We start from the raw sequence: 25,633 nt of genomic DNA on the forward strand, positions 1-25,633 counted from the left end.
AAACTGGTTGATCCACTCTGAGAAGGTGCTATTTAAGAGACTGAGCTGAATACAGCACCTCAGACTGAGGAAGTCTTTCGGATGAAAGACGAAACATTTCTAATTTTTTTTTTTGAATGTCCAGAGGACCAGATTAAACTTTTTAAGATATTGGTTATATACCGTATTTGAGTTTAGGAATCTTATTTTGTATTTTTTTCAAAGAGTTTTGGAGTCTTGTATTGAGCCAAGATGTTTAATGTCAACTTCCTTAAATTTAATTCATAAATGTTTTCATCAACTTTAAAACAAAAAGTTGTTTTCTTTTTAATTAAAAGTTTTGGATGTCGGACGGAGATTGTCCAAGGGCCATTTTTGGCCCTCACACTGTATGTTGCCCACATCTGACCTAGCATGTCGTGTTTGTTCTCAAGCTCATTTGCAATGCTAATGGAAGTTAACGGGTCTCTGAATTATAACATGGCCTCCTTTTTGATGCTATTTGCCTGGCTGGCTTTTTGAACAGGACAGAGCGAGAGTCAATCAAACTGCATGAAGCAAAACCTAACAGTGTTGGGAATGAATTTTAAATAACTGCAGGATAAGCATCTACATGTGGTTTCCCTCTTCATGGTACTTTAAATGTGTGCACATTTCTGAAGAAAATTAGCTTTTTAATGTGACAAAGCGGTTATTTTACTTTTCGCCAAGGATCACCACAGCAAACAAAATATGCATGTAAAATTTGGTAATTTGTTTTATGCATGATATCCTTACTATAACATCCCAGGCTTGAACCTGCAGCCTCAGGAACATGACTGTGGGACTGACCACTGAGCTATGGTAGCTCTCTTTCAATGTTTAAAAGCAGAGTGGGCACAAAATGTAAATGAAGTGGGTTATGAATATTCTCCAAGGACAGCAACATTTGACAGCACATTAGTTATTGTGAGTATGTTTAGAACTTGCATATATTTTTAATTGACAAATTATGCTGAAGTAAGGCCGTTCAAACCCCTTGCAAATCAAATAGGTATCCAACAAACCAAAATGGGCATCACCTCATTGGACTAAAGTTCTTGTACTTCAGTACGACTATGCAAATGTGTTGAACAGTTACATTTTCTAAGACCTAAATCTGAACCAATACATGAACTTCAGTACACCTGAACTGACTAGCAGGCGTTTGGATTATTGCAGTCTTTAAATCCATAGACATGTCTTCAGTATGTGCAACGTCAGCACTTTTAATTCCACCTGAAGTCTGACAGTGGAAAGTTGAAATCCTCAGGAGATCAGACTGAAGCTTTGTTCTCCAGCTCCCAAAGCTCAGTGCAGCCCCGCCGTCTGGTGGGTTATCACCCAGCAGCTATGGCGCTCATTGAAAACAGATATATGTCCGCCCAGAGACTGATGTGTGGGAAGAAGCCGAACGGGACAGGAGAAGAATGATGTGAGGGTCTGCAGGTTGGAGCATAAAACTTAATGTTTTTCCTTCTGTGGGTGGGTGATGAAGCACGCCAGTGCTGTTGGTCTGACTCACACAAGCATTGCATGATTTTTTTTTGTTCTTCTTCTGTTTCTGGAAGAAAAACATAATGTGGGAACATACTAAACAGGACCAGCTAAGAAAAGATTCATTTGATTAAGGAGAGCCATTTTAAAAATGCTATTTCTTGCTGACTTTAGCTTACAAAGGTCAGATTCAAGTAATCTGGCTTTTGAAGAGGGCAAATGTTGAAAGATGATGGTAAGTTCCAAATTGTTTCTCTTTTTATTATTTGCTTTCAGGAAGAAAGCTGGGTAAGTTAGATGTAGAGAAAACACACTGCACTATTAGCAAACAAAACAAGAGTGCTGCACACGACACGTTATACGCCCGTCAACCAACTACTATACAGCAATACAGAAACTATGGCACTGGCCCGGACAAGCAAAGACCTTGTATAATTTTGACCTTGATTTGCGACCTTGACCGTAGAACTGGGGTGATGAATAGATTATGTGACACAAGTGGCAGTGCACATGTGTCATCCATCCATCCATTATATTCCACTTATTCTGAAGTTGGGTCGTGGGGGCAGCAGCTTGAGCATGGAGGTCCAGACATATCTTCCACAGGCACCTCTTCCAGCTCTTCTGGAAGGACACCAAGATGTTCCCAGGCCAACTGAAATGTCTCTCCAGCGTGTCCTTGGTCTTCTCCGGGGTCTCCTCCCAGTCGGACATGCTCAAAGAACCTTCCTAGGAAGGTACCCTGGGAGCATCCTTACCAGATGCCTGAACCACCTCAAGTGGCTCCTCTTGATGTGGAGGAGCAGCGGTTCTACTCTGAGTCTCTCCTGATAACTGAACTTCTCACCTTATCTCTAAGGGAGAGTTCAGCTACCCTGCAGAGGAAACTCATTCCAACCACCTGTATCTACAATCTCATTCTTTCAGTCACTACCAAGAGTTTGTGACCATAGATGAGAGTAAGAACGTAGACTGACCAGTAAACAGAGCTTTGCCACATGTGTATCAATTGTCATGAAATTATCTTGAGCAAATCTGAAGTTATGGTCTGGATAAGCAAAAGCCTCATTTTAACACTGACCCTTTATTTGTCACCTTGAAGCTGTGGTAATGAAAAGTGTATGCAACCCCCTGCAGTGGTACAAATGTGTGTCAAGTTTTGGTAAATCACCTTGAGTAGGTCAGAAGTTACGGCATGGAAAATAGAAAGTTTACACGTTCAGTCGAGTGACGGCTAATAAAAAAAGATTTAAAATATATATATATATATATATATACTGTCCTGATGTTTACATTAAAATTCATTCATTTTAACCAGACTTTAGATGTTTGAAAATTACTGCCAATTCCTAGCCATTAGCTGATGGATCTGGTCAGAGTTAAACACTGAGGTTGTTTATATAAGTGTACACATCAGGTAAGCTATTATTGTTTATAACTTGTCCACAGAACCCCACTTCCAAAAACCAGAATATTAATTATTCATCTTGGCCGTACTTGTAGACATTTCCCTTTGTCTTGTTAAATGATAAACTACCATCCTCTGTCCAACAGTCCCATGCACTGCTAATTGTAACATTCTACTCTCCTGATGCTCATTACTCATACAAGCAACACTCTTTGCAGCCCTCTGGTTCTTCCAGTGCTCGGAGACGTTTCCTGAACCGTGCAAATCTCTGTAAAATTGTGAAAGAGCCAAGAACAATCCGAACAATGCCCTGATAACATACTCTCCCTCCGCTGGCAGTGTCCCCGTCTCCTCTGTCTCATAAAAACTTTATGCAGCCAATCTCTTAAAACGGAAATGAAACGAGCCCATTTCACCAGCTGGAAGTCCAATATCTCTCCAGTAGCTTTATATGCAACATTAAAAAAATAGCTTCCACTTGGCAGAAAAGGGAAATCTTTGTTAATCTTTCAACAAAGCTTGCATGAATAAAAGGCTTAGCATTCCTTAAGAACAATGCATATCACCCACCACCTTTCGCGCCAGAGTTTTAGACCTAAATCATCTTTTGCTGAAAAGAGACAAAGTTATAGCTGATTTGGGAAAACCTTGTACTTGATGCACAATCTCATGTAAGTTTGTTAAATGTATTAGTACTCAGTGTATGTGCATGGAATGCACTTGTATAGCACCTTTTTTATCCAAACAGGATACTCAAAGTACTTTACTGCAGTGCTTTATTTTACCCATCCACACACATTCATATAGCTACAGAAAGCAAATCTAAATCAATCACTGTATAAACTGATCAGTGCTTTAGCTCTTTCATACACCAACGGGACACACTGTGGCGATAATGAGGGGTTCCATGTCTTGCCCAGGGGCATTTTAGCCACTTTTCCATCGTCAAGTACCACTCTAATTGCTTTGTTTTTATTTGGTTCTTCATAGGTGCAGGTGTGTCTCCATTGTAACTGGGTCCTCCACTCTGTGTGCAGGATCATCAGTGCAAAGAGTTGGCAGGGTCATCATCATATATATTCTGCTCGACAAATTGGGCCAATCAACAAATGCAGTTTGTTGACATCAAAATGGTCTACTTAGAGTGGTACGCTTGGAGCTACAGATGAGGTGGTACCATGAACTGAGAGGGAACAATCAATGGAGACACTTAAGTGGCATGGTGTCAAACTAAACTGAAGAACGTCAAAACCATGGAGAAGAGGTTTTTGACATGTGACAGCATACTGGTGGAATCAAACCCTCAACTCTCCCATATATATTTTTATTTAACATTTATTTATACAGGTAGTCTCTAGGGATGTGCGATATGGCATAAAATTCAAATCACGATATGTATTGTGAAGGGTGGCGATAAAGATATATATCACAATGAGTTTTTAGTATAAAACTTGCAATAGGAATGAAAAAAGCATAGGGTGTTCTTTTGCCATCATTTTATTTTGAAAACTGCTATACCACAATATAATCTCAATTAAGAAAATTCCACTACTACGTCCAGAGAGTTTTAAAATAAAAACCAAATCAAGTATTAGACTTCTTGCTTGTAGTGCAAAACAGTGCAAAATATATTAAATGTAGTTTTAGCCATACGTTTTAAACAAAATAATATGTTGTTAACTCTTAACAGTTTCCAGTATTCTCACTTAAGAAATGAACAACAACAGAGCAAAATTTTACATATAAAAAAGTGTACACTGAAAACACTTAACCCTCCAACCCTCTAGTGGGCGTCTCCTTCCGCTTTAAGGAGAGCTGACACAAAATGGCGACCAGTTTCCTCTGTGGCTTTGACCAGAGGGTCTCGCAGTAAACTCACACAACACAGCGTTCTTTCACAGATCAGAGAGCAAGTTTCTCTCAAGCTGACCAACGCTTACTTTAACTTTCGACGGAAAAAAAACAACAACTTTCGACAGAACACGGCGTGTTGCGCATGTGTCCGAATATGGCAAAACTACGGCAAGCCGGCCATAGTTAGCTTGTAGCTTCGCTACTTAGCTCTATAAGAAAAGACTTTAACACCACTTACGCACAGTTTTCAACTAAAAAAAGTAACAATTAAACTGACAACTCTGATTTTACATCAGACACTGCATTACTGCGGTTAGCCGGTAGAAGACAGATCTCTATTCTAGGCTACATCTCTATCGTTTCAACCGTGTACCGTATATATCACACATTCCTAGTAGTCTCATTGAGTCACACGGACTCATTTTCAAGGGAGACCTGTTTGGGAGCAGATGGTGGAGGTTAAGGGCCTTACTAAAGTACTCAGAGTGGGGCAAATGAGGGCGTAGGCAGGTGCGGATGTTTCACCCCCTCCCCCCAACACACACACACGTTTTGATGTTATTGGTTCGGGGAGTTGAACTAGCGATCTTCCGACCACAGGCCCACCTTCTCTAACCACTGCTCCACCACGCCCCTGTGGTGTCAAGTGATCCTCATTGGAGGACGAATGCCCCAAACACTCAGCCACAGTTGCCCCTCAGTCATGGGGATGACTCTCAGCTAATCTAAGCTACTACCACACCACATTTTAGCGTAATATCTATACAATTAATTAAATTATATATATACTGTATATATATTGTTTTTGTGTGTGTGTGTGTGTGTGTGTGTGTGTGTGTGTGTGTGTGTGTGTTGGCTGATTTAGATTTCATGTAGTGGCTATCTTGAATTGGGTTGACTCCAAAAGTTATTCAGTTGTAGATGTACAGCCAACAATTAATTCCAGAGAGTTCAATTTAGACCTCTCCATTAGTTCATGGGATATTTTGCTAACAATAGAGACAAATGGAACACTCACAGACCCGGGCAAATATTATCGTCCCATAATGCCTTCAGAGACAAACAATAATAATGTAAGGAAAGTTTCCTGAGTCATTCTTCAGCAATTCTATTTCAATACATTTCCTTAAATCAGCTATTGTTAGATGATGACAGATACGCTGCTATCATTTTACAGCCATATTTATAATGGAAAAAGCTGGAAAAAACATTTAAATTCAGTTAAATTTCACTGTACATATTTTGTTTTTTATGAAACAAATTCAAGTGTGCACAGTTCAATGATCACACAGATAAATGAAACAAGCTTCCAACACATAAAAGCAGCTGATTTACTCTTTTAAAGCCTCTTTCTCTGGGCTTCTGACAAACAAAATACGACTTCTTAAGAGTATCACTGCAAGAGAGAAAACAGAAAAAACAGACTCACCTCTCTCGCAGGTGCTGTCCCAGAAGCCGGTCCCAGTGCAGTCGCAGATGAAGCGGTTCCAACCCTCCTTGCACACCCCGCTGTTCTTACAGGGGCTGCTGTCACACTGCTTCCCCACCGCCTTGCTGCACGACGACTTGATGCCGGTCACATTCTGAGACTGAGCTATCTGCCTGATGTCCTTGCTGCGCCCGTCAATAAACAGATCCCGAACGCAGCCCACGTAGCCGTAGTCCAACATCGCGGTCCATAGCTCGGTGGGGAGCACCAAAGCCACCCGGCTATCGGGCAGACCGCCCAAATAAAGGTCTCCTTCCAGGTCCAAGATCTCATTTTCCCCGCTGGCGGTGAAAGGTGTCCTGCGGCTGTTTACTGAAATGATGCCTGGAGGGAGAAAAAAGAAAGCAATTATTACCAAATACCAAACTACAGAAAATGTACTCGTCGACATGTCAATAAGTGGAAAAAAGACGTGAGTGAAATATGATGTGGTTTGTGTTTTTTGATTGATTTTGTTTTTTTCCTGATGCAATATACAGTATGTTGCTCACTGCTGAAGATTTGCTTTTGATGAATTCTTGAAATAAATGTTTTTTTTTTACTTCTGTTAGAGAACCTGGAGCCTAATGGTTCAGTGTCTGATCATTAAACAGAGGATAGATGAGCAAATGATGCACGTTTTAACAAAGAGAGATTAGTCAGACTGTAGAAAAGAGCTCTTTAGTTAGCAGCTTTATGTAACCTACCACAAGTTAGCACTGGTAATTACCTAAGACCATTTCATCATCTCCTCAGGGAGATGTGTTATAGATGTTTTGGTCAAACAATTTAACTGATATTAAGAGCAAAAAACTTTGCTAATTAAACAAACACTTCCACAGACGTGCAAACTCTTTACATGAAGGTAGTGGGCGATAAATAGTTCTGAAATAACAGTATATAAAGATAAAGCTGACCTCGGCTAAATCATACATTTATTAACAAACAAAGTCCATGCTCAATAATCCAGGTATACAATCCAACAATTTTCCGTCAGGTCATCTGAACAGTTTTTTTTTTTGTGCTGAAATGTTTCACCTTCCATCTATATATATATATATTATTTATTTAAATGTCATATACCATTTTCAAAAGCTGCAAAATTCAGATTGTCATCTCATGTACTTTTATTGAAGAATGAAAGATAAAAGATGCATCTTTATAAATCTGGCATAACTGTCACAAAACTTACAGCGTACCTGCATTTACTGGAACATGTATAAACACGCTACATACGACGGAGCTTGTTGAAAACAGTGTGACCACTCAGACAGGGATGTGTGGGACGAAGCAGGACAGGACAGCAGGAGAATGGTTGAAGGTATGAAGGGTTTGGAGCATAAAACTTAATGTTTTTCCTTCTGTGGTTGGGAGATGAAGTGAGTATTGTTTGTCTGAGCCACACAAGAATTACAGGATTATTACCGTACTTTCTACCATACACGCTGCACCGCCGTATAAGTTGCATCAGTCCAAACATGTCTAATAAAGTGAAAAAAAACATAAATACGTTGCTTCACCATTTATGTCGCATCTATTATGCGTCACCACTGACTGATTGACCCGGAAACGTGGTCCGTGTTGTGCCAAAAATTGATTGGCTGCCAATTGGTGACCGCAGGAGCGTGCACAGGAGTTTAACAAGAATTTAACAAGATTAACACTTTAAAAAATATATTTGTTTGTTCGACATTATAGTAAAAGTGTGTCTCTGTTGAACTTTTCCTTAATAAATGCACTTTAATGGTCAAATCAGCTGCATTTCTCCTGGGCGGTGCGGAAAAATGCAGATGATTTGACGTTTGCTCCAGGAGTTCTGGAGCGAGACGAAGGTGGCTTGATATGGCAAGCCAAGTGTGTCTTTAATATCCACTTTTACCTATTAATGAGACACTTGGCTTGCCATATTAGTCGAGCACCCTCTAGCAGCTGAAAATGGTAGTGTTCAATATTTTCTATGTCAGAATGAAAGAAACTGTCAGATCTCAGCCAAAAATTGGATTATAAATATGGGGGAAACATATATTAGTCGCTTTGGTGTATAAGTCGCAGGACTTGCAAATTTATACAAGACAGTGTGACTTATACGGCAAAAAATATGGTGTTATTATTTTTTATTTTATTTTTTTTCATTTAGCCTTTATTTATCCAGGTTAGTCTCATTGAGCCGCGAGAACTCATTTTCAAGAGAGACCTGTTTAGGGAGCACATGGTGGGGGTTAAGGGCCTTGCTCATGGGCCCAGAGTGGGGCGAATGAGGGTGGGGACAAGTGTGGGTGTTTCACCTACCCCACCCACAATTTTTATGTTGTCGGGGCCGGGGCGTGAACCGGCGATCTTCGGATCACAGGCCCACCTCTCTAACCTCTGTGCCACCACTCCCATGTTATTCTTTTATTTCTAGAACCAAATCATCATGTAAGAACACACTAAAGTAAGGCTGCTAAGAAAAGATTTTGATTATACAGAGCCATTTTCTGAAACACTTTTTTTTCTGACTCAAGCTTACAAAGGTCATATTTAAATACACCACAGAGAAAATACTTCAGCTAAAGCAGATGTGAGCAACGTACAGCCTGACGGCCAAAAGAGGCCCTTGGACAATCTCCATCTGACCACGAAAACTCTTAATTGAAAACAAAACTTTTTTTTATTTTTAAGTTTATGAAAACATTTATGAATGAAACTTAAAGGGGTTTAAATTAAACATCTTGGATCAATACATAAAAACTTTTAGAACAAGTTAATTTTTAAGTTGTGTTTCTAGAACTACAGTAGACTGAACCTTAAAGACTTCAAAAGTCAAATATATAACTTTTTTTTTTTACCACATATTTAGGCTTATTGTCACAAGAGCCGTTTTATAGAAATTATATATTATATTTCTACTGTGTATTTTAGGGATACATTTTTATTGAAAATGCTAACTATGCTACAACAAGAAAAAGCCTGACATTATTTATTTAATTATTGTTATTATTATTTTTTTTAAAGATTTTGTGTCATGATAAAACATTATTTTGCAAATCTATAAGCGGCCCTTCCATTGCTTTAAATATTTTGATTTGGCCCTTTGTAAAAAACAGTTGCCCACCCCTGAGTTAAAGAGACCTTCTGGGATTTTGAAGTGGGGCTCGGTGGAAAAACTTTAAAACTCTAGTATGCCATCAGTTGTAGATAGTTCTTTGAAAAAAATTCAGTTTGAAAAAATAAAGTTTAAAACAGACCGGACCGACAGGCTAACAGCTAGTCTAAATGCAGCTAAGACCAATGTGGTTTGCTGACAGCAATGAAAAAGTTTAAATTTAACATACTGACCAGTTATTAACGTGACTTCAGAACCAGGCCACTGCTGATTTGAAACTCCAATCTACAAATTTCATCAATGCTTTACATTTCTGTACCCTTTTAAACACTAATTCATTTGGCAGAAATATTATGAAACTGCTGCTACAATACTCTTGGCTTGAAGTGCTACAGCTAGCTGATGCTGCCACTAAGGCTTGTAAATAACCACTAAAGTGTGCTATGAGATTGTGTACTGATGCCTAAAAAAGCTGTAAGGTGAACCACTATGACATAGTTTGAGATTGAAGCTGTTTCAAAATGTCATAAGTTTTGGTCTTCACCCCACACAGAGTAGCTGTTTATATGGACATTTAACATTTCAGTCATTTCGGGGGCCGAGATGGGTGGAGGCAGCCGACTTGGGACCAGAAATTTGCGGATCGACTCCCAGCCAAACCCGCATGTTGTGGTGTCTCTGAGCAAGGCATCTAATCCCTCATTTCTCCCTGGGGGCTTCCATAGCTGCCCACTGCTCCACCTGAGTGTATCTCACATGTGATGGGTTAAATGCAGAGAACTAATTTCATCACTGTATGGGAACATACAGTGATGACAATCTCAGACATCCCTTCCCTTCTTCTCTTAAGTCCAGGCACTTTTTGAATTCATAGATAGAGTTAAACAGAGGAAATTACCTATTTTTTACAATATAATTCATAACTAGCTTGTATAAAAGCTGTGAAATACTAGTATCACATTCCAGTCACCTTGCAACCAGGCAGAAACCCAAGCTAGAGCTCTTTGTGGATGTAAAATTTAATTCACTCAAACCTCTTATTAACATTTCACCAAAGCCACAAGTGTGATTATGTCCGTTTCTTAACCATCTTTCAGTCTGGGATCTATTTATCTGTCTCATTCCTCTTTTTCCCTGCAAAAAAATCCAACTTTCCGCTCGGCTATCGCACTCGGGAGCTGTGCCGGTGATTAATCAAAGCAGCGAGCTCTGACACACGGCTAAATTGGCTGCTCTAACCTGATATATAACATGGGGCTGTAACGCCGGCTAACACAGTCATGTTCTCTGGAGGATCCCACCTCATGCACAGATTGTATTGGGTTTGGAGCTTAAGGCAAAAGAAGTGTTTAACCCCTTTTACTAGTATAATCTTTTCCTAGTACTTTCTGTGCATTTGGTCATATTTTTGAAGTTAGAGGACATAAAAACAGCATAAATATGGAGAGGAATATAACTATCTAGGCAATAAATCATTGTTGAAATGACTATATTAAGTACCAAAGTCCATGCTCAATAATCCAGGTAGAAAATCCAACAAAGTTAAATCAGGTCCTCTGGATGGTTTATTTGTGTTGAAACATGTCGTCCTTCATCCAAATGACTTCATCAGTCCAAGGAGCCACAACAATCTCAGTAGCATATTTGCATAGTGGCCAAACCAGTTTGATGGTGATGAAATAGTTTCTGGAGTCTGCCCTCTCCCCCAACGACTCGTCTGAGGCAGCTATGGCCAAAGTGGTTCCAAACATCAAAGTTCATGCTCAATAATCCAGGTAGAAAATCCTGGACTGATGAAGTCTTTTGGATGAAATATGAAATGGTTCTCAACAAAAAGAAACCATCCAGAGGCCCTGACATAACTTTGTTGGACTCGATTAAATATTTTCCCATTAACCTGTATGGTTATAATGCAGAATGCTATATAAAGAAAAAAGTAACACAGTAAACACAGCTGCCTTCTTATATCTTGTATCTTATTCTTCACTCTGCTACCTCTTCTTGGAACTTGCTACAAGAAACTCTGAGATTGACTGAAGTCATCTCACTCAGTGTTTTTACATCCAAACTAAAAGTTATTGAGAACAATTCAATGACATGTACCTGTTTTTATAGCTAGCTTGTTTTATAGTAACTGTTTTTTATAGCTTGACATTTTTTTAACTGTGTAATTTCTTTGGTGTTGTATTTGCTAAGACCTTTTGGCCAGGGCTCCCTTGAAAAAGAGGTTTTTAATCTTAATGGATTTTTTATCCAGGTGCAATAAAGGTTAAATAAAACAAGAACATGTCTGCATTGGTTTTTACCACAAACTTAACAGTAGTTTAAAATCCCTTAAGACAGGTCAAGGTCAAGAGCTTCAGATCTTTTTGCAAGATATTCCAGGATACATGAGTAGAGTAAGAAGGCCCTTTTGCCAAATTCGGTCCGCACTGAGGGGACACTGCAGGTAATGATGTCTTAGGAGTGCACGCTGTAGCTGCACTGACGACATGACATGTAGGAGGAGATTTTTTTATTTTTGTGTTTTACACCGTTTTATAATGTAGCATGATTTTTTGTTTGTTTTATATCACTTCTTTTATATACTTTTCATTTTATATGCTTTCATATGAATGTTTATTGTTGTGTGTACCTCATTAATGTTTTTTGTTTAAAACCAGTCTCTCTTGTAAATGCGTCCTCGTGACTCAATAAGACTAACCTGTATAAATAAAGGTTGAATGAATGAAAAAAGTAACTTTGCAGCAGCTGTAACTTCCTCCTGAATTTGCTTTGTCGTGGTATCTTAAGTTTTTCTAATTTGATACAAAATGTGATTGTTAAGCCTGTCGCAATAAACAATAACTCAATTAATCGCATGATGAATGAAAATGATCGACCTCATTTTCATTTACCGACTTTATCGTTTCTTCGTGTCTCTCTCTTTTTACTGAAGACACGGCTCAGCTCCAGTGCTCATCACTGACCCCTCCCTTTCTCTGTAAAATCTGTTTTAACTGTCCAAAATCGTGTTTTTGGATTGTTAAAAACAGCTAAACTGAGAAGCTAAGCTACGAGCTAAGCTAAAAGGGCCAACCTCCGGAATAAACCTCCATCTTGTTGAGCTCCAAAATTCACAGTTGAAACTTGTGCCTTCGTGTAAAAAGTTGTTTTTCTCTGCAAAAAGAAGCTGAGAACTTGTTTACTGATTTTTAAAAAAGTTTTTTGTGAAAAATACTACACTAAAGAGCTCAAATCACTGAGCGTCTGCCATGTCACCATTTCAGCCCATGTCATGTCAAGAGCCCTCCCTCCCATTTTGCTTTAAGAGACATGCTGCTCAACCATCCATCCTTTGGTTCAAACAGTCTTATACTGCCATCAGGTGGTCAAAAAGGTACTACACTCCAAACAAAACATTTCTTCTAAAGTTTCACAATTAATAATTGTTAAATTTCAAACAATGTTATCATTTATCACAATAATTTCTGAGACAATTAATGGCCCAGCAAAATTTGTTATCATGACAGGCCTAGAGATTGTTATATAAAATGACAGTTTCGTTATTGCAGAGTGGGGTTCAGTAGATAATTTTGAACAACTAAACACATTAGCTGTTTTATAAAGCTCCATAAACAACTTCAGTTTGGCGACTGACAAGCTAACAGCTAGTTCGAATGAAGCTAAGATCCGCTGCTGCCAATTTAAATTAACTTCAGTGTTCGTTATTTCATTTTGTTCATGCAAACACTATCCTAGAATCCCTTCCATTGTGGTCAGCTTTACCTTGTGTATTTTTACATGGAATTTTGTGGTTATTTGTGTTTGCTAACAGTTGCTAAAGCAGCTAGCTGAAAGACATTGAATACAGCTTCGGAGTCACTTCCAGCAAAAAATATATCAATATAATTTCTTCCAGAATAAATCTGCAACTAAACAGTGGCTAGTGGTAGCTTAGTTATTAGCTAGTTGAAAGTTGGACATAATTAGGTGCTCTAAAAAGACGATCTTAAACAATGCCTTGAACGGGTTTCTAAGAATAAAGCAGACTAATATTAAGCTCTTGGGACCCGACTTCAGCCTCATTAAAATCTTGTAGACTATTCCTTAAAGCCTGGTCTTTGTCAGGAAACCAACCAATTTAAATTAACTCTACCAATTCTGCAAATAAAATGTCATAATAGGATTTATTTATTTTTTTTACCTATAGTGACAGCACAGCACATCTGAAATCCTGACAGAAGAGCAGTAAATATATTCAACCAGAATAAAACCAGAAGCTTGCTTTTAGCTACTAAATTCAAACAAGTTTAAGATAAAAACAACTGGACAACAATTTGGACAACAATCAACAAAAACAACAATCTTCACCAGCGTTTAATTACTAAAACACACGGTCAAGGTGTGACGTGCTAATAGACATTTAACCAAATATTGGTAGGAATGTATAGATAAGTCTTAGCCTGTATGTTTAAATTTGAACACTTTTTGATTTAAAAAAATCAACAATAAAGTCAGTCTTGTGCAGCCAATTCTTGTTTAAAAATGGAAAAAAAAAAAAAAAGTTTCCTGTTGTTTAATTATTCCACTCTGTCAAAAATTGTTCAAAACAATCACTAAAATCATTGAAATATCCCACATAATATTGATAATTATGCCTATAATAAATATATTAACACTCCAACAGTCAGTTTTGAATACAAGTTTTCAATACTGTTTTATAATATCTGTTGTAATAATTGTTTAGGATAGCCTAATGTTTTCTAGTGAATGGAATAAAAACTTTGAGAACCACTCTAACAAAGTTAAGTCAGGTCCTCTGGATGGATTAAAAAAAGTGTTGAGAAACGTTATGTCTTTTATCCAAAAGACTGTCAGTTTGAGGAGCTGCAATAGTTTTGAATTGAACTGAATAAACACAGTCTTATAAATAGCCCCTTCTCATAGGGGATCAACCAGTTTGCAGGTGACAACCAGATCTAGTTGTTCACATGATAACGGAGGACGAGCAGCCTAACAACCAATCGTTAGAGCCCTGATGGCCGCTTGCTGTTCACAGAGGGCTGAGTGATACTAGCAATAACAACATTGTAAGAGGGGGACAGTTGGACATGGACAGTTGTCCCACTCTTCCAATATGTTGTTAGGCTGATGGTCCTCCTTTTACATGCGAGTAACTCGTTTTGGTTGATCCACTATGAGAAGGTGCTACTTATTCAAATTCAAATTCAAAAATACTTTATTAATTCCAAAGGGAAATTAATTGTTGTTGTAACTCGTTATCATCATTTCATTAAGAGATGTTATAGATGCTGATGGCTGTAGGCAGGAAGGATCTCTAAAGGTTCATTCCACAGTGGATCCTAAGAAACTGGCTGCAGATGCTGTCTGATCCGTCCACCCAGACTCGACTGGCCTCTCGGTTCCCCCGGGCTGTAGGACCGCCCGAATGCCGGGCAGATCTCCTCCCAGAGCGATGGCCACTCCTCCCAGCAGTCTGCCGAGCTCCTCGTCGCTGCGGACAGCAACTGTAGGTGCCGAGGGACGATCTTGTCCTTCCTCTGTCATGAGCCGTGTTTCCTGCTAGTTGTTTCCATGGTTACGCATCATAAGGAGGGACGCTGATCAAGATGGCGCCAGTGTTTGAGGCTCGCTGTCTGCTGCTCCTACTATTTTTTCTGTTGTCTATTTTTATCCTCAATGCAAGTGTAAACGCTCAGATTGTCTATGATCGCCAAAAATTGCTAGACATTGGAGCTTCGATTGGAGCCTCGACTGGTAATATGTTATCGTGGAATCCTACTAGTGGAAAAACCCCGCCCTCGTTGCTGGGCATTCCAGCTTACCTGTGTCGCTTCTGGCCTCTACCTTTTCGACGGAAGCGTCGTGGCAAACGTAGCGGCTGGTTGGTGCGTTTGAAGGCTGCTTTGGGGCATCGATGTCCAGACCCATTCAATGTTCGTGGGCGGGTGCCGCGCCTCTACTTCCCGTTACGTGCGTTGGATCCTGTGGGTACCTGTTTAGTGCCTGTTGATGGAGGCCATGATGGACTGTTCCAGCCCCGTTTTCCCTGCACTCCTCGGCCCTATAGACGTGTGGTGAATCTTCACAACCTGCGACCTCTTCGCCGGGAATCTCGGACGTCAGATGGTGGCGGAGATCCGCCAATCTCTGCCAGGATCGGTCTGATAAATGCTAGGTCGCTAGCTAACAAAACCTTCGCCATTAAGGATTACTTTTCCTCTCAAAGCCTGGATTTCTTATTCATAACGGAATCTTGGACAACTGGTATGGGTGAGTCCAGCGTTTTTAATGAACTCTTGCCGCAAAACTGCTGCTATTTCAATTTTCCAAGGATGTCTGGACGAGGAGGAGGAATAGTAGCGGTTTTTAAAAGCTGTTTTACTTGTAAACAGTTGCATCCAGTCCGTTTTGGTAGCTTTGAGCTTGGTCTCTTTGAACTTCTTAGCTCCCACACAGTGTTGTGTGCGGTGGTCTATCGGCCCCCTAAATATAACAAAAATTTTATAAGTGATTTTTCTGATTTCTTGGCTGATATCATGCCACGATATGACAGAGTTTTATTGGTTGGTGATTTTAATATTCGTATCTGTTGTCCTACTTCACCTATGGCTCAGTCGTTTCTTAATGTTATTGAGTCTTTTAATCTTGTGCAGTCTGTAACTGGTGCTACCCATGAGCATGGACACACTCTTGACTTGGTTTTATCTTATGGTCTACCAGTTTTTAATTTAGTGATTGGTGACCCGTTATTTTCAGACCATATGCCTGTTTTATTTGAGATAAAGCAGTCTATTACTAAGGTTAAACCATGTGCACCAGTTCGGTTCTGTCGTGTTCTTAACCCTTCTACTGCTGTTCAGTTTTCTTCTGTTTTTAATAAGAACTGTACAATCCCAGAGACTGTCAGAAATAAAACCGAGGATATCAGCAACTGGTTTTATTCTACTAGCAAAGCAGCTCTGGATTCGGTGGCACCGTTAAAAACTAGACTTGCAAAATCCAAACATGAACCCTGGTTAAATGACGACACTCGGGCTGCCAGGAGGAACTGTCGTAAAGCTGAACGAAAATGGCAAAAGGACAATTTGCAGGTGTCGCTGCAAATATTGAAGGAATGCTGGCGCTGTTATCAAAGGATTGTAAAAGACGCTAAAAGAAGATACCTGACAAATATAATTGTATCAAACAGTTGCAATCCAGCTATTTTATTTAAAACTATTAACTCTGTTCTAAATGCCCCACATGGTGCTTTTGTGGAGACTTCCCCTGCTGTTTGTGAAAGCTTTTTAAACTTTTTTGTTGAGAAAGTCACTTCTATTAGGGCACAGATCATACCCATTGTGTATGACCCTATTGATACTGTGTCTTGCCCTGCTGTTTTTAATAGCTTTGAATGTGTGACTTTGCAATCCCTGCAGGAGGTCGTTAGTCACTTGAAGCCAACTGGTTCTCCAGATGATGCTATTCCACCTCGACTGTTCAATGAGGTTTTTAATACTATAGGTCTGTCGATCCTTGCTCTTGTTAATAGTAGCTTGTCCTCAGGTGTTGTTCCTGAAAATCTGAAACATGCAGTTGTCCAGCCTCTAATTAAGAAATCAAATTTGGATCCTGCTGTCCTAGCGAACTACAGACCAATTTCAAAATTGCCTTTCATCTCGAAAATTCTTGAGAAGGTAGTTTATAAGCAACTAATGTCTTATCTCATTGAACATAATATTTTAGAGATTTTCCAATCTGGTTTTAGATCACTTCATAGCACAGAGTCAGCTCTCTTAAAAGTTTTTAACGATATATTTTGGGCAACTGATTCTGGTGACTGTGTTGTTTTGGTGTTGTTGGATTTATCAGCTGCTTTTGACACAGTTGATCACAGGATTTTAATTGCTCGTCTGGAACAATATGTGGGCCTTGGTCAAACAGCTCTAGACTGGTTTAAGTCTTATTTGACAAAACGCACTTTTTGTGTCTGTCTTGATGGCAATAGATCATCCTCTGCTCCTCTATCATGTGGTGTTCCGCAGGGCTCAGTCTTGGGTCCTCTTTTGTTCTTACTGTATCTCCTTCCTCTTGGCTCTGTTTTTAGGAAATACGGGATTGCTTTTCATTGTTATGCTGATGACACACAGATTTATTTACCTTTAAAGAAAGCAGATTCCACTTCTCTTCGGTCTCTGTTTCTATGTTTGGAGGATTTGAAGGCATGGATGGCCCAAAATTTCTTGAAATTAAATGAAGACAAGACAGAGGTAGTGATTTTTGGCAGCTCGAATGAAGACTCTCTGCCTGTTGATTGCTCTTTGGCTCAGTATGTCAGGCCAGTTGTTACAAATTTAGGGGTCAAGATGGATGCAGGTCTTAGGATGGAGTCTCAAATTAAAACAGTTGTAAAGTCAGGCTTTTTTCATTTGAGGCAGCTGGCTAAAGTAAAACCAATTCTTCCCAGACAGCATTTTGAAACAGCAATCCATGCATTTGTGACCACACGGCTAGATTACTGCAATGCACTTTACATAGGTATTAGTGATTCATGTATTTCCCAGCTTCAGAGGGTTCAGAATGCAGCTGCACGACTTTTAACAGGTACACGGAAATTTGACAGTATTTCTCCTGTTTTGGCCTCTTTACATTGGTTGCCGGTGCATTACCGGATTCATTTTAAAATACTTTTATTTGTTTTTAAAGCTTTAAATGGCCATGCCCCTCCATACCTGTCTGAGCTGCTACATTCTTACACACCCTCTCGTTCACTCAGGTCAGCTGACCAGTTGTTTCTGAAGGTCCCGAAGACAAAGCGTAAGCTTAGAGGGGACCGAGCTTTTTCTGTGATAGCTCCCAGGCTCTGGAATGACCTTCCATTGAACATAAGACAGGCCTCTTCAATTGAGGTTTTTAAGTCCCTTCTTAAAACTCATCTTTTTTCTTTGGCCTTTTAGCACAATCTGAGATGTTTTACCTTGTTTTATTGTGTTTGTATTTTATTTTATTATTTTATTCCTGTTTTAAATTTTACCCTTCCATTTTATCATTGTATTGTATTATATAATTGTGTAAAGCACTTTGGTCCTGTTGGGTGCATAAAGTGCTCTATAAATAAAGTTGGTATGGTATGGTATAAGAAATGTCTTAAACTAAAAAAAGAGGAACCAATCATCCAAAACGTGATTTACATCCAGAAGAGGAATTATAAGACGGAGTTTATTGCAGCTCCTCAGACTGACAGTCTTTTGAATAAAAGACGAAACATTTCAACATTTCTATTTTTATTTTTTTAATCTGTCCAGAAGACCTGACAGAACTTTGTTAGATTTTTTTTCTACCTGGATTATTGAGCATGCAGCAGGATATTTTGAGAACCACCGTTTTAGTAAATATTGTTAAGTAGCACTTTCTCATTACACTTGTATTTATTACACCATATTAAACTTGTCAGATCTGTTCATAAATTCATATACTACAGTGTTCAGCCAACATTTCTTTAATTTGGCCTGGAGTTCACCATTCTGATGAAATATGTATTTTTTTGTGTGTGTCCCTCGGTTTAAGGGAAGAAAAGAGATGACAAATAGAGTAATTAAAAAGCCTCAAGTGCTTTTAAAAAGTGCAGACCTGGTTTGAATTCACAGTAATAACTCTGGTAGTGACGCTTAAAATATGTGGATTTTGCAAAAACAAAAAGAAAACTTCAAACTAAAGACTTTTAAAAATGATCAATATGTTTGAACACTTTCTTCTTCTTTTTTTTGTTCTTACCAGAGCGACCATCCCTCTGGATATCCACGTGGTGCCAAGCACCATCGCTGACTTTAGCCTGGGTGGCCTTGACTTTGACCGTCCCAGAGCCCATGTCTAGAAGCAGGTACAGCCCACCATCCAGCAGCTCCACAGCAAAGAAGTCCACCTTGTTGTTCTTCTGGTTTTTCAAGTCCCGTCGACCCTGAGGCTTCCCGTGGGTGAAGAGGATCAGCCCGTTGGGTTCCGAGGTGCGGAAGTCAAAGGAGATGGAGCCCACGCGTTTGGTATTCCACTTCGGCAGGGCCAGGTAGGAGTCAGGGGTCTCAAAGTTTATCGGGTCGAGAGTGGGAACGTTTTCACACTTGAAAACCACATCGCCTTGGAGCTTCATCTTGGGGTCAACGATGCGGGCCAGGCGCGACAGCTCCAACCGGATATCGTTGTTTTTATACACCACCTGTGTAGGATATACAAGAAACAGGCATAAAATGGTTCTGATACACGCAGTGCAAGTGGAGATGATCATCAATCTGAGCTTTATGTTAGAACAGCTTATTCTGCTAATATTTCAGTGCAGTCAAGAGTGAAAATATAATATTTCTTCATAAATGAATTGTACTCCAGTGCACACTGTGATAATATGGGATTATGTTCTAGTGTTATTACACACTGCAGATGCAAGGACAGCTGGATCAATAAAAACTAATATCTTCAAAGAATTGTTTGTCTCAGTGATTTTCTGTTTCACCTTCAATTTAGTCAAGATAAAAAAGAGATTGTAAACAAATGCCTGAGTGTATTTTAGTTCGATTGAGCACCTAATGCCAGAGTGAAGAGCGAGAAATGATGAATAAATTATTGGCGAGTCGTTCTCTGTAATGTATAAAAAGTTCTAGCCTTTGTGAATTATGACTGAAGGTCCATGAAAAGATCTGTAACCCCAGGAGACTATTGTTAATATATCAATCCCACCAACTCCATAATCTAAAAGTAGAAAGCACTATTGCAATAGTCAAATACACACAAATACCACAGAACAGGGGAGCAGAAAAGCTTCAGTGTGAATCCAATGATGCAGAAAATTGAGTTATTATTTTTAGTTTGTTTATCTTTATGTTTTCCAAAGAAGAAGTTAGATGTTTTTTTCAGCCATACAGGACAGGGTGTGTGGATATGAAGCAGCACTACTGTTAGTCAGAAAACAGCTGTCAGCAAACAGATTTTAATGCTGTGGGATTACTGATAATCCAGAAAGATTTGACAGTAAATCCACACAGGTGACCCCAGCCTCAGCAAAATAAGATAAATAAAGAATATGTAGAAAAATAAGGAGAAGGAAAGTTATAAGAATGAAAACAAGAAACAGAATGAAAATATCTCAGCGATGAAGTATTTGATTTCAAAAAGTGCCTTTGCATACCTAGGGTTGGACAGTAACACAATAATACCATATATTATGTGGTTTGAATATCATTCATAGACATCACATCAATTATATGGGACGGAGACGTTTTCCCCTCACGTGTAAAAAGTATTTGTTTGGAAACACCCCCCCCCCCCCCACACACACACACACACACACACACAGTTACCATGAAATATTTGTTCACCCAGCACTGTTTCTATTTCTTTGTGAATTAATCCAAATTCCACTTGATTAATAGGAAAACACTCAAATGACTAAAAGTCCACTCTGGGTTCTTCAGGTTACCTACAACAAGTCTCTACACAACATGCAGTGTTTCCCCAAGGTCACTTGACTTGGCAGGGCAGTCATCTCTTTGGGGTTTTTGTCAACAAGATGGGGGGAGGAGGGGGAGACACCTCTGTGTTGCGTGCTAGCTTAGCGCTACATTAGTGCCAGCAGTTGCTGACCCATTAATTAATGCCCATTAAAATACACCAGAATGCAGGAAACAGTATCTACTTTAATTTTCTGGGGGAGGATGTCCAGATCTTCCACCGTTGTGTCCCCTCCACATTACAAATTCTTCTGATGCCAATGATACCGTCCATCCACTTTCACTAAAATAATAGGTCCAGGACGGAGAAAGAGATACCAGGTCACTTTTCCAAGCAACACTCTCTAACTCCTCAAGCAGATTCCCAAGGCATTCCCAAACCAGAGAGGGTGTTTAATCTCTCAAGCAAGTCTGGGGTTTGTCCAAATGAATTCCTTCCAGTAGAATATACAAAAAAAAAAAAAAAAATCCAAAGGAAGGCATCCAGGAGGCATCTAATCAGATGTCCAAACCAACTCAGCTGATTTCTATTGATTGAGAAGATCAGTGACTCTACTCTGAATGCCCCCCCTAAGGATGAGCTTGCCCTCATGTTCCCTATGGAGAAAACTAATTTCAATACTTAGGATCAAGATTTGTTCAAGGTGATTTTACATCCACAAGACACCTGTGTCTGCCTGTGCATTGCAGATCCTTGGACAGTAGTAGTGATAGATTAAAACTACCTAGTTGAGTTTGTGTTTAGAAAACTTGCTGTAAGGCTTCTCCTAGTGTTCCTGTTGTGTAACAGGGTTGTTTTTCTTTAAGTAATACTTACTGTCGAGGAGAAGAGCCCACCAGCCTTAAGCACTGGTACAAATGATTGCTCTGTTGTCTTAACACCACAGCTCACTCATGCTATGAACAATGAGCAAATATAGTCTAACAGTATTGTGTTCATTTTATGGTTGTAAAAACAACTAAACAAGATTTCTATCACAACGTTTTATAACAATGCAACAATCATCAGAGCATAGGTTGAAGAAAACAAGCTGCAAACACGTCCCCCCCAAAGTTAACATTCAGCTGTCTCTTACAATAAAAGATAAACATAATTATGCAGTAGATCTGTTGGGTCACACTATGGAAGAACAAGAAAAAGAAGAAAAAAGATTCGTACAGATGCTGTGTAACTCAGAGATGATGATTTCCTCAGTTATGGGACTCCAACAATGCAAGCTTCCTACCTGTGGGAACTACAAGCACTGTTACATGTTTAGTTTGAAAAATGAGAATTAAAAAAACTGCTAGAAGCCCTTAAGTACTCCATAATTACATACATTAGTAACAATTTATAATAATTCTAGGAAAACTAAAATAACACACAACAGGGTTTAAACTGAAAAATAATTTAAATTCATTCTTCCCCACTTTAATGTTAACGATGAAAACAATGAAAATGGCACAATGCAGTGCACGACAGGCATCAACTAGTAATTTAATGGATGCCAATGCAGTCATGACATTCATAAATCAACTTTTTCTGAAAAGTCCAATTGTAATATGGCACCTACTTTTATAACAATCCAACCTGACAAAATGCCTACATTTTCCAATCAGTTCAGATCTTTATTGAAACTTCGGGTGACACTGGGTTTATAATAATGGTTAAATGACACAAAAACTCAAAGATACAAGATATTGAAAGCAACCTAGGTTCAGCCACAAAAACGTGATGTTTTAAAAAGACATTATAATGTTAATAGTCACGCAACAAACCAATTATTGTAAAGTGCTGCTTAAAATGTAAAAAAAAGGTTTGGTTGATTGATTAAGGTGCATTTATGGCACTTGGAACAAAGGGAAGTTTATATATATTGCACTTTTCCCAAGGTAGTTAAACTTTGACTAGACGGAAGAACAAACTCTTCCCATCAGTGGTGGTCATTGGGGGTAAAAGTTCGCTGGCCCTCTAAACTATTGGTTTGGTTTTTGTTCCCCTCCACTAAATTCCTGACGACAGTTACTTTTTGCCATGTTGGATAAGAAGTGCCAGTTCAGGCATGTGGTGTCCAACGTTCTGTGACCCTTTTAAACTTTGAATGGTGTTTTTACTGTGACATGTCGCTGAGATATAGAAGGGAAAAAGGGAGGGATTTCCTAACTTTATACTAGAGCCCAACCGATATAGAAATTTTTGCTATCACCAATGCCGTTATTGGGAGGGGGAGGCTAATGCCAATAACCAATGGCTGAAATTTTTTGAACTTTGTACGTACCCCCAAGATTGCAAGTAAATAACTACTTTTAAACCTGTTTTATGTCTTGAAACAGTCTTCCTAACATGCGTTCACATTTTCTACCCTCCACTAGTTTTCAAGTGTGTTCCAAAACTATAAATTAAAAAAATAAACACCCTTCCCTGTTCATTGTTTAAACAGTCAGTCACGTATGGTGAATGACTAATTAGCAGGTTAATGACCAAAACAGATTTTTTTTTTTCTTTGCAGATAAGTAAATATTTCAGACAAACAATGCATTTCATTGAGGATGACAAATATAATGTTATTAACACTGATATATTTTACCTCTACGTTAGATTTATTGTTCTGGATAAAGTTTTGTAAGGCAATTGCCTGTGCTAGGTTATCTAAAAGCTTGCTAAATTGAGAGGGTACGTAGCTAATGACAAGTACATAGTATTGCTTGCAGCTTCGGCTGTGCTGAAAGTGAAAGTGAAACCTAATAGCAATGACATGACAGTAGTCTTCATGTGCCCTCTGCTGTATACATTGTACAATTACAGCTGGTTCCAGCATTTTAGGAGTGATAATTAGACGTGTTTATATCGGTGCATAATGGGACAATTATCACAGATACCGAAGATACGTCCCCACACATCTATATCGGGCTAAAATATCAGCCTCCACTGATCTATTGGTTGAGCTCTTCTTTACACACTGGTATAATTTTTACTTTTTGAAGTTTTTTCAAAGCCATTAAGGAGCAGCAAAATCAAGTTCAATGAGAGAAAAAAATTATAACTGAACAGTAATATTTTACAAACTACCTATGTGAATGTACCTGTGCATGTAAACTAGGGGTGTAACAATACATCAATTTACATTGATATATCAATTAAATGATTAATGATTCAATTACATCATGGCAAAACTAAAACATTGATTCATATCGTCATCTTTAAAATACGCTTTTATTTTAAAATTCCCAAGGCACGTCTGTGTCACCATTTCCGTGTGCGGCTGTGCTCTTACGGCCGCCGAGAAACATAGTCCTTCCAGCGTGTCCTGGGTCTTCCTCTGGGTCTCCTCCCGGTGGGACGTGTCCGGAACACCTCACCAGGGAGGCGTCCAGGAGGCATCCTAAACAGACGCCCGAGCCACCTCAACTGGCTCCTCTCGACATGGAGAAGCAGCTGCTTTACTCTGAGTCCCTCTTGGATGATCGAGTTTCTCACCCTATCTCTAAGGGAGAACCCAGACACCCTGCGGAGAAAACTCATTTCGGATGCTTGTATCCAATATCTCGTTCTTTCGGTCACAACACAAAGTGCATGACCATAGATGAGGGTAGGAACGTAGATCGATCGGAAAATTGAGAGCTTTGCCTTTTGACTCGGCTCTCTCTTCACCACGACAGACCTGTACAGCGCCCGCTTCACTGCAGACGCTGCACCTATCCACCTATCGATCTCACATTACATTTTTCCCTCATTGTGAACAAGACCCCAAGATACTTGAACTCCTCTACTTGGGGCAGGACCTCCTCCCTGACCCGGAGAGGGCACTCTACCCCTTTCCGACTCAAGGCCATGGCCTCGGATTTGGAGGAACTGATCTTCATCCCGGCCGTGTCGCACTCGGCTGCGAACCGCTCCAGCGAAAGCTGTAGATCACGATCTGATGAAGCTAACAGGACCACATCATCTGCAAAAAGCAGAGACGCAATCCTAAGGTCACCAAAACAGATCCCCTAAACACCTTGGCTGTGCCTAGAAATTTTGTCCATAAAAGTTATGAACAGAATTGGTGACAAAGAGCAACCTTGGCAGAGTCCAACTCTCACCGGGAACAAGCCCGACTTACTGCCGGCAATGCGGACCAGGCTCTGACACCGGTCATACAGGGACCTAACAGCCCGAATCAAAGGGCCCGGTACCTCTCATACTCATACTCCAAGAGTACCTCCCACAAGGTTCCGCGAGGGATGCGGTCGAACGCCTTCTCCAAGTCCACAAAGCACATGTAGACCGGTTGGGCAAACTCTCACGCACCCTCCAGGACCCTGTTGAGAGTGAAGAGCTGGTCCAGTGTTCCACGACCAGGACGAAAACCGCACTGCTCCTCCTGAATCTGAGGTTCGACTATCCGACGGACCCTCCTCTCCAGAACCCCTGAATAGACCTTACCAGGGAGGCTTAAGAGCGTGATCCCCCTGTAGATGGAACACACTCTACGGTCCCCCTTTTTGAATAGGGGGGCCACCACCTCAGTCTGCCAATCCAGGGGAACTTCTCCCGATGTCCATACAATATTGCAGAGTTGCGTAAGCCAACACAACCCTACAACATCCAGAGCCTTAAGGAACTCCAGGCAAATCTCATCCACCCCTGGGGCCCTGCCACCGAGGAGCTTTTTAACCAGCTCGGCGACTTCAGCACCAGAGATTGGAGGGCCCGACCCAGAGTCCCCAGGCTCCGCTTCCTCAACGGAAGACGTTCCGGTGAGATTCAGGAGGTCTTCAGGTGGTCTTCAAAGTATTCTGCCCACCGACCCATGACATCCCGAGTTGAGGTCAGCAGTACACCACTCCCATTATAAACAGTGTTGATGGTGTACCCC

General features: G+C 39.9%; 1 protein-coding gene across 1 annotated transcript in view; it reads right to left on the reverse strand.

The window, feature by feature from the left end:
* The window catches only part of LOC119418450 (neurexin-3b), a 528,753-nt gene that overhangs the window by 347,439 nt on the left and 155,681 nt on the right, over positions 1-25,633 (reverse strand). Inside the window, exons 7-8 of the mRNA XM_037685736.1 lie at positions 19,069-19,507; positions 6,186-6,569 (exon numbers count right to left, since the gene is read on the reverse strand). Coding sequence (XP_037541664.1) covers positions 6,186-6,569; positions 19,069-19,507 — 823 coding nt within the window. The remainder of the gene's footprint in view (positions 1-6,185; positions 6,570-19,068; positions 19,508-25,633) is intronic.

This window comes from Nematolebias whitei, chromosome 12 (assembly GCF_014905685.2).
Source record: "Nematolebias whitei isolate Nwh7 chromosome 12, NemWhi1, whole genome shotgun sequence".
Classification (NCBI taxonomy): domain Eukaryota; kingdom Metazoa; phylum Chordata; class Actinopteri; order Cyprinodontiformes; family Rivulidae; genus Nematolebias; species Nematolebias whitei.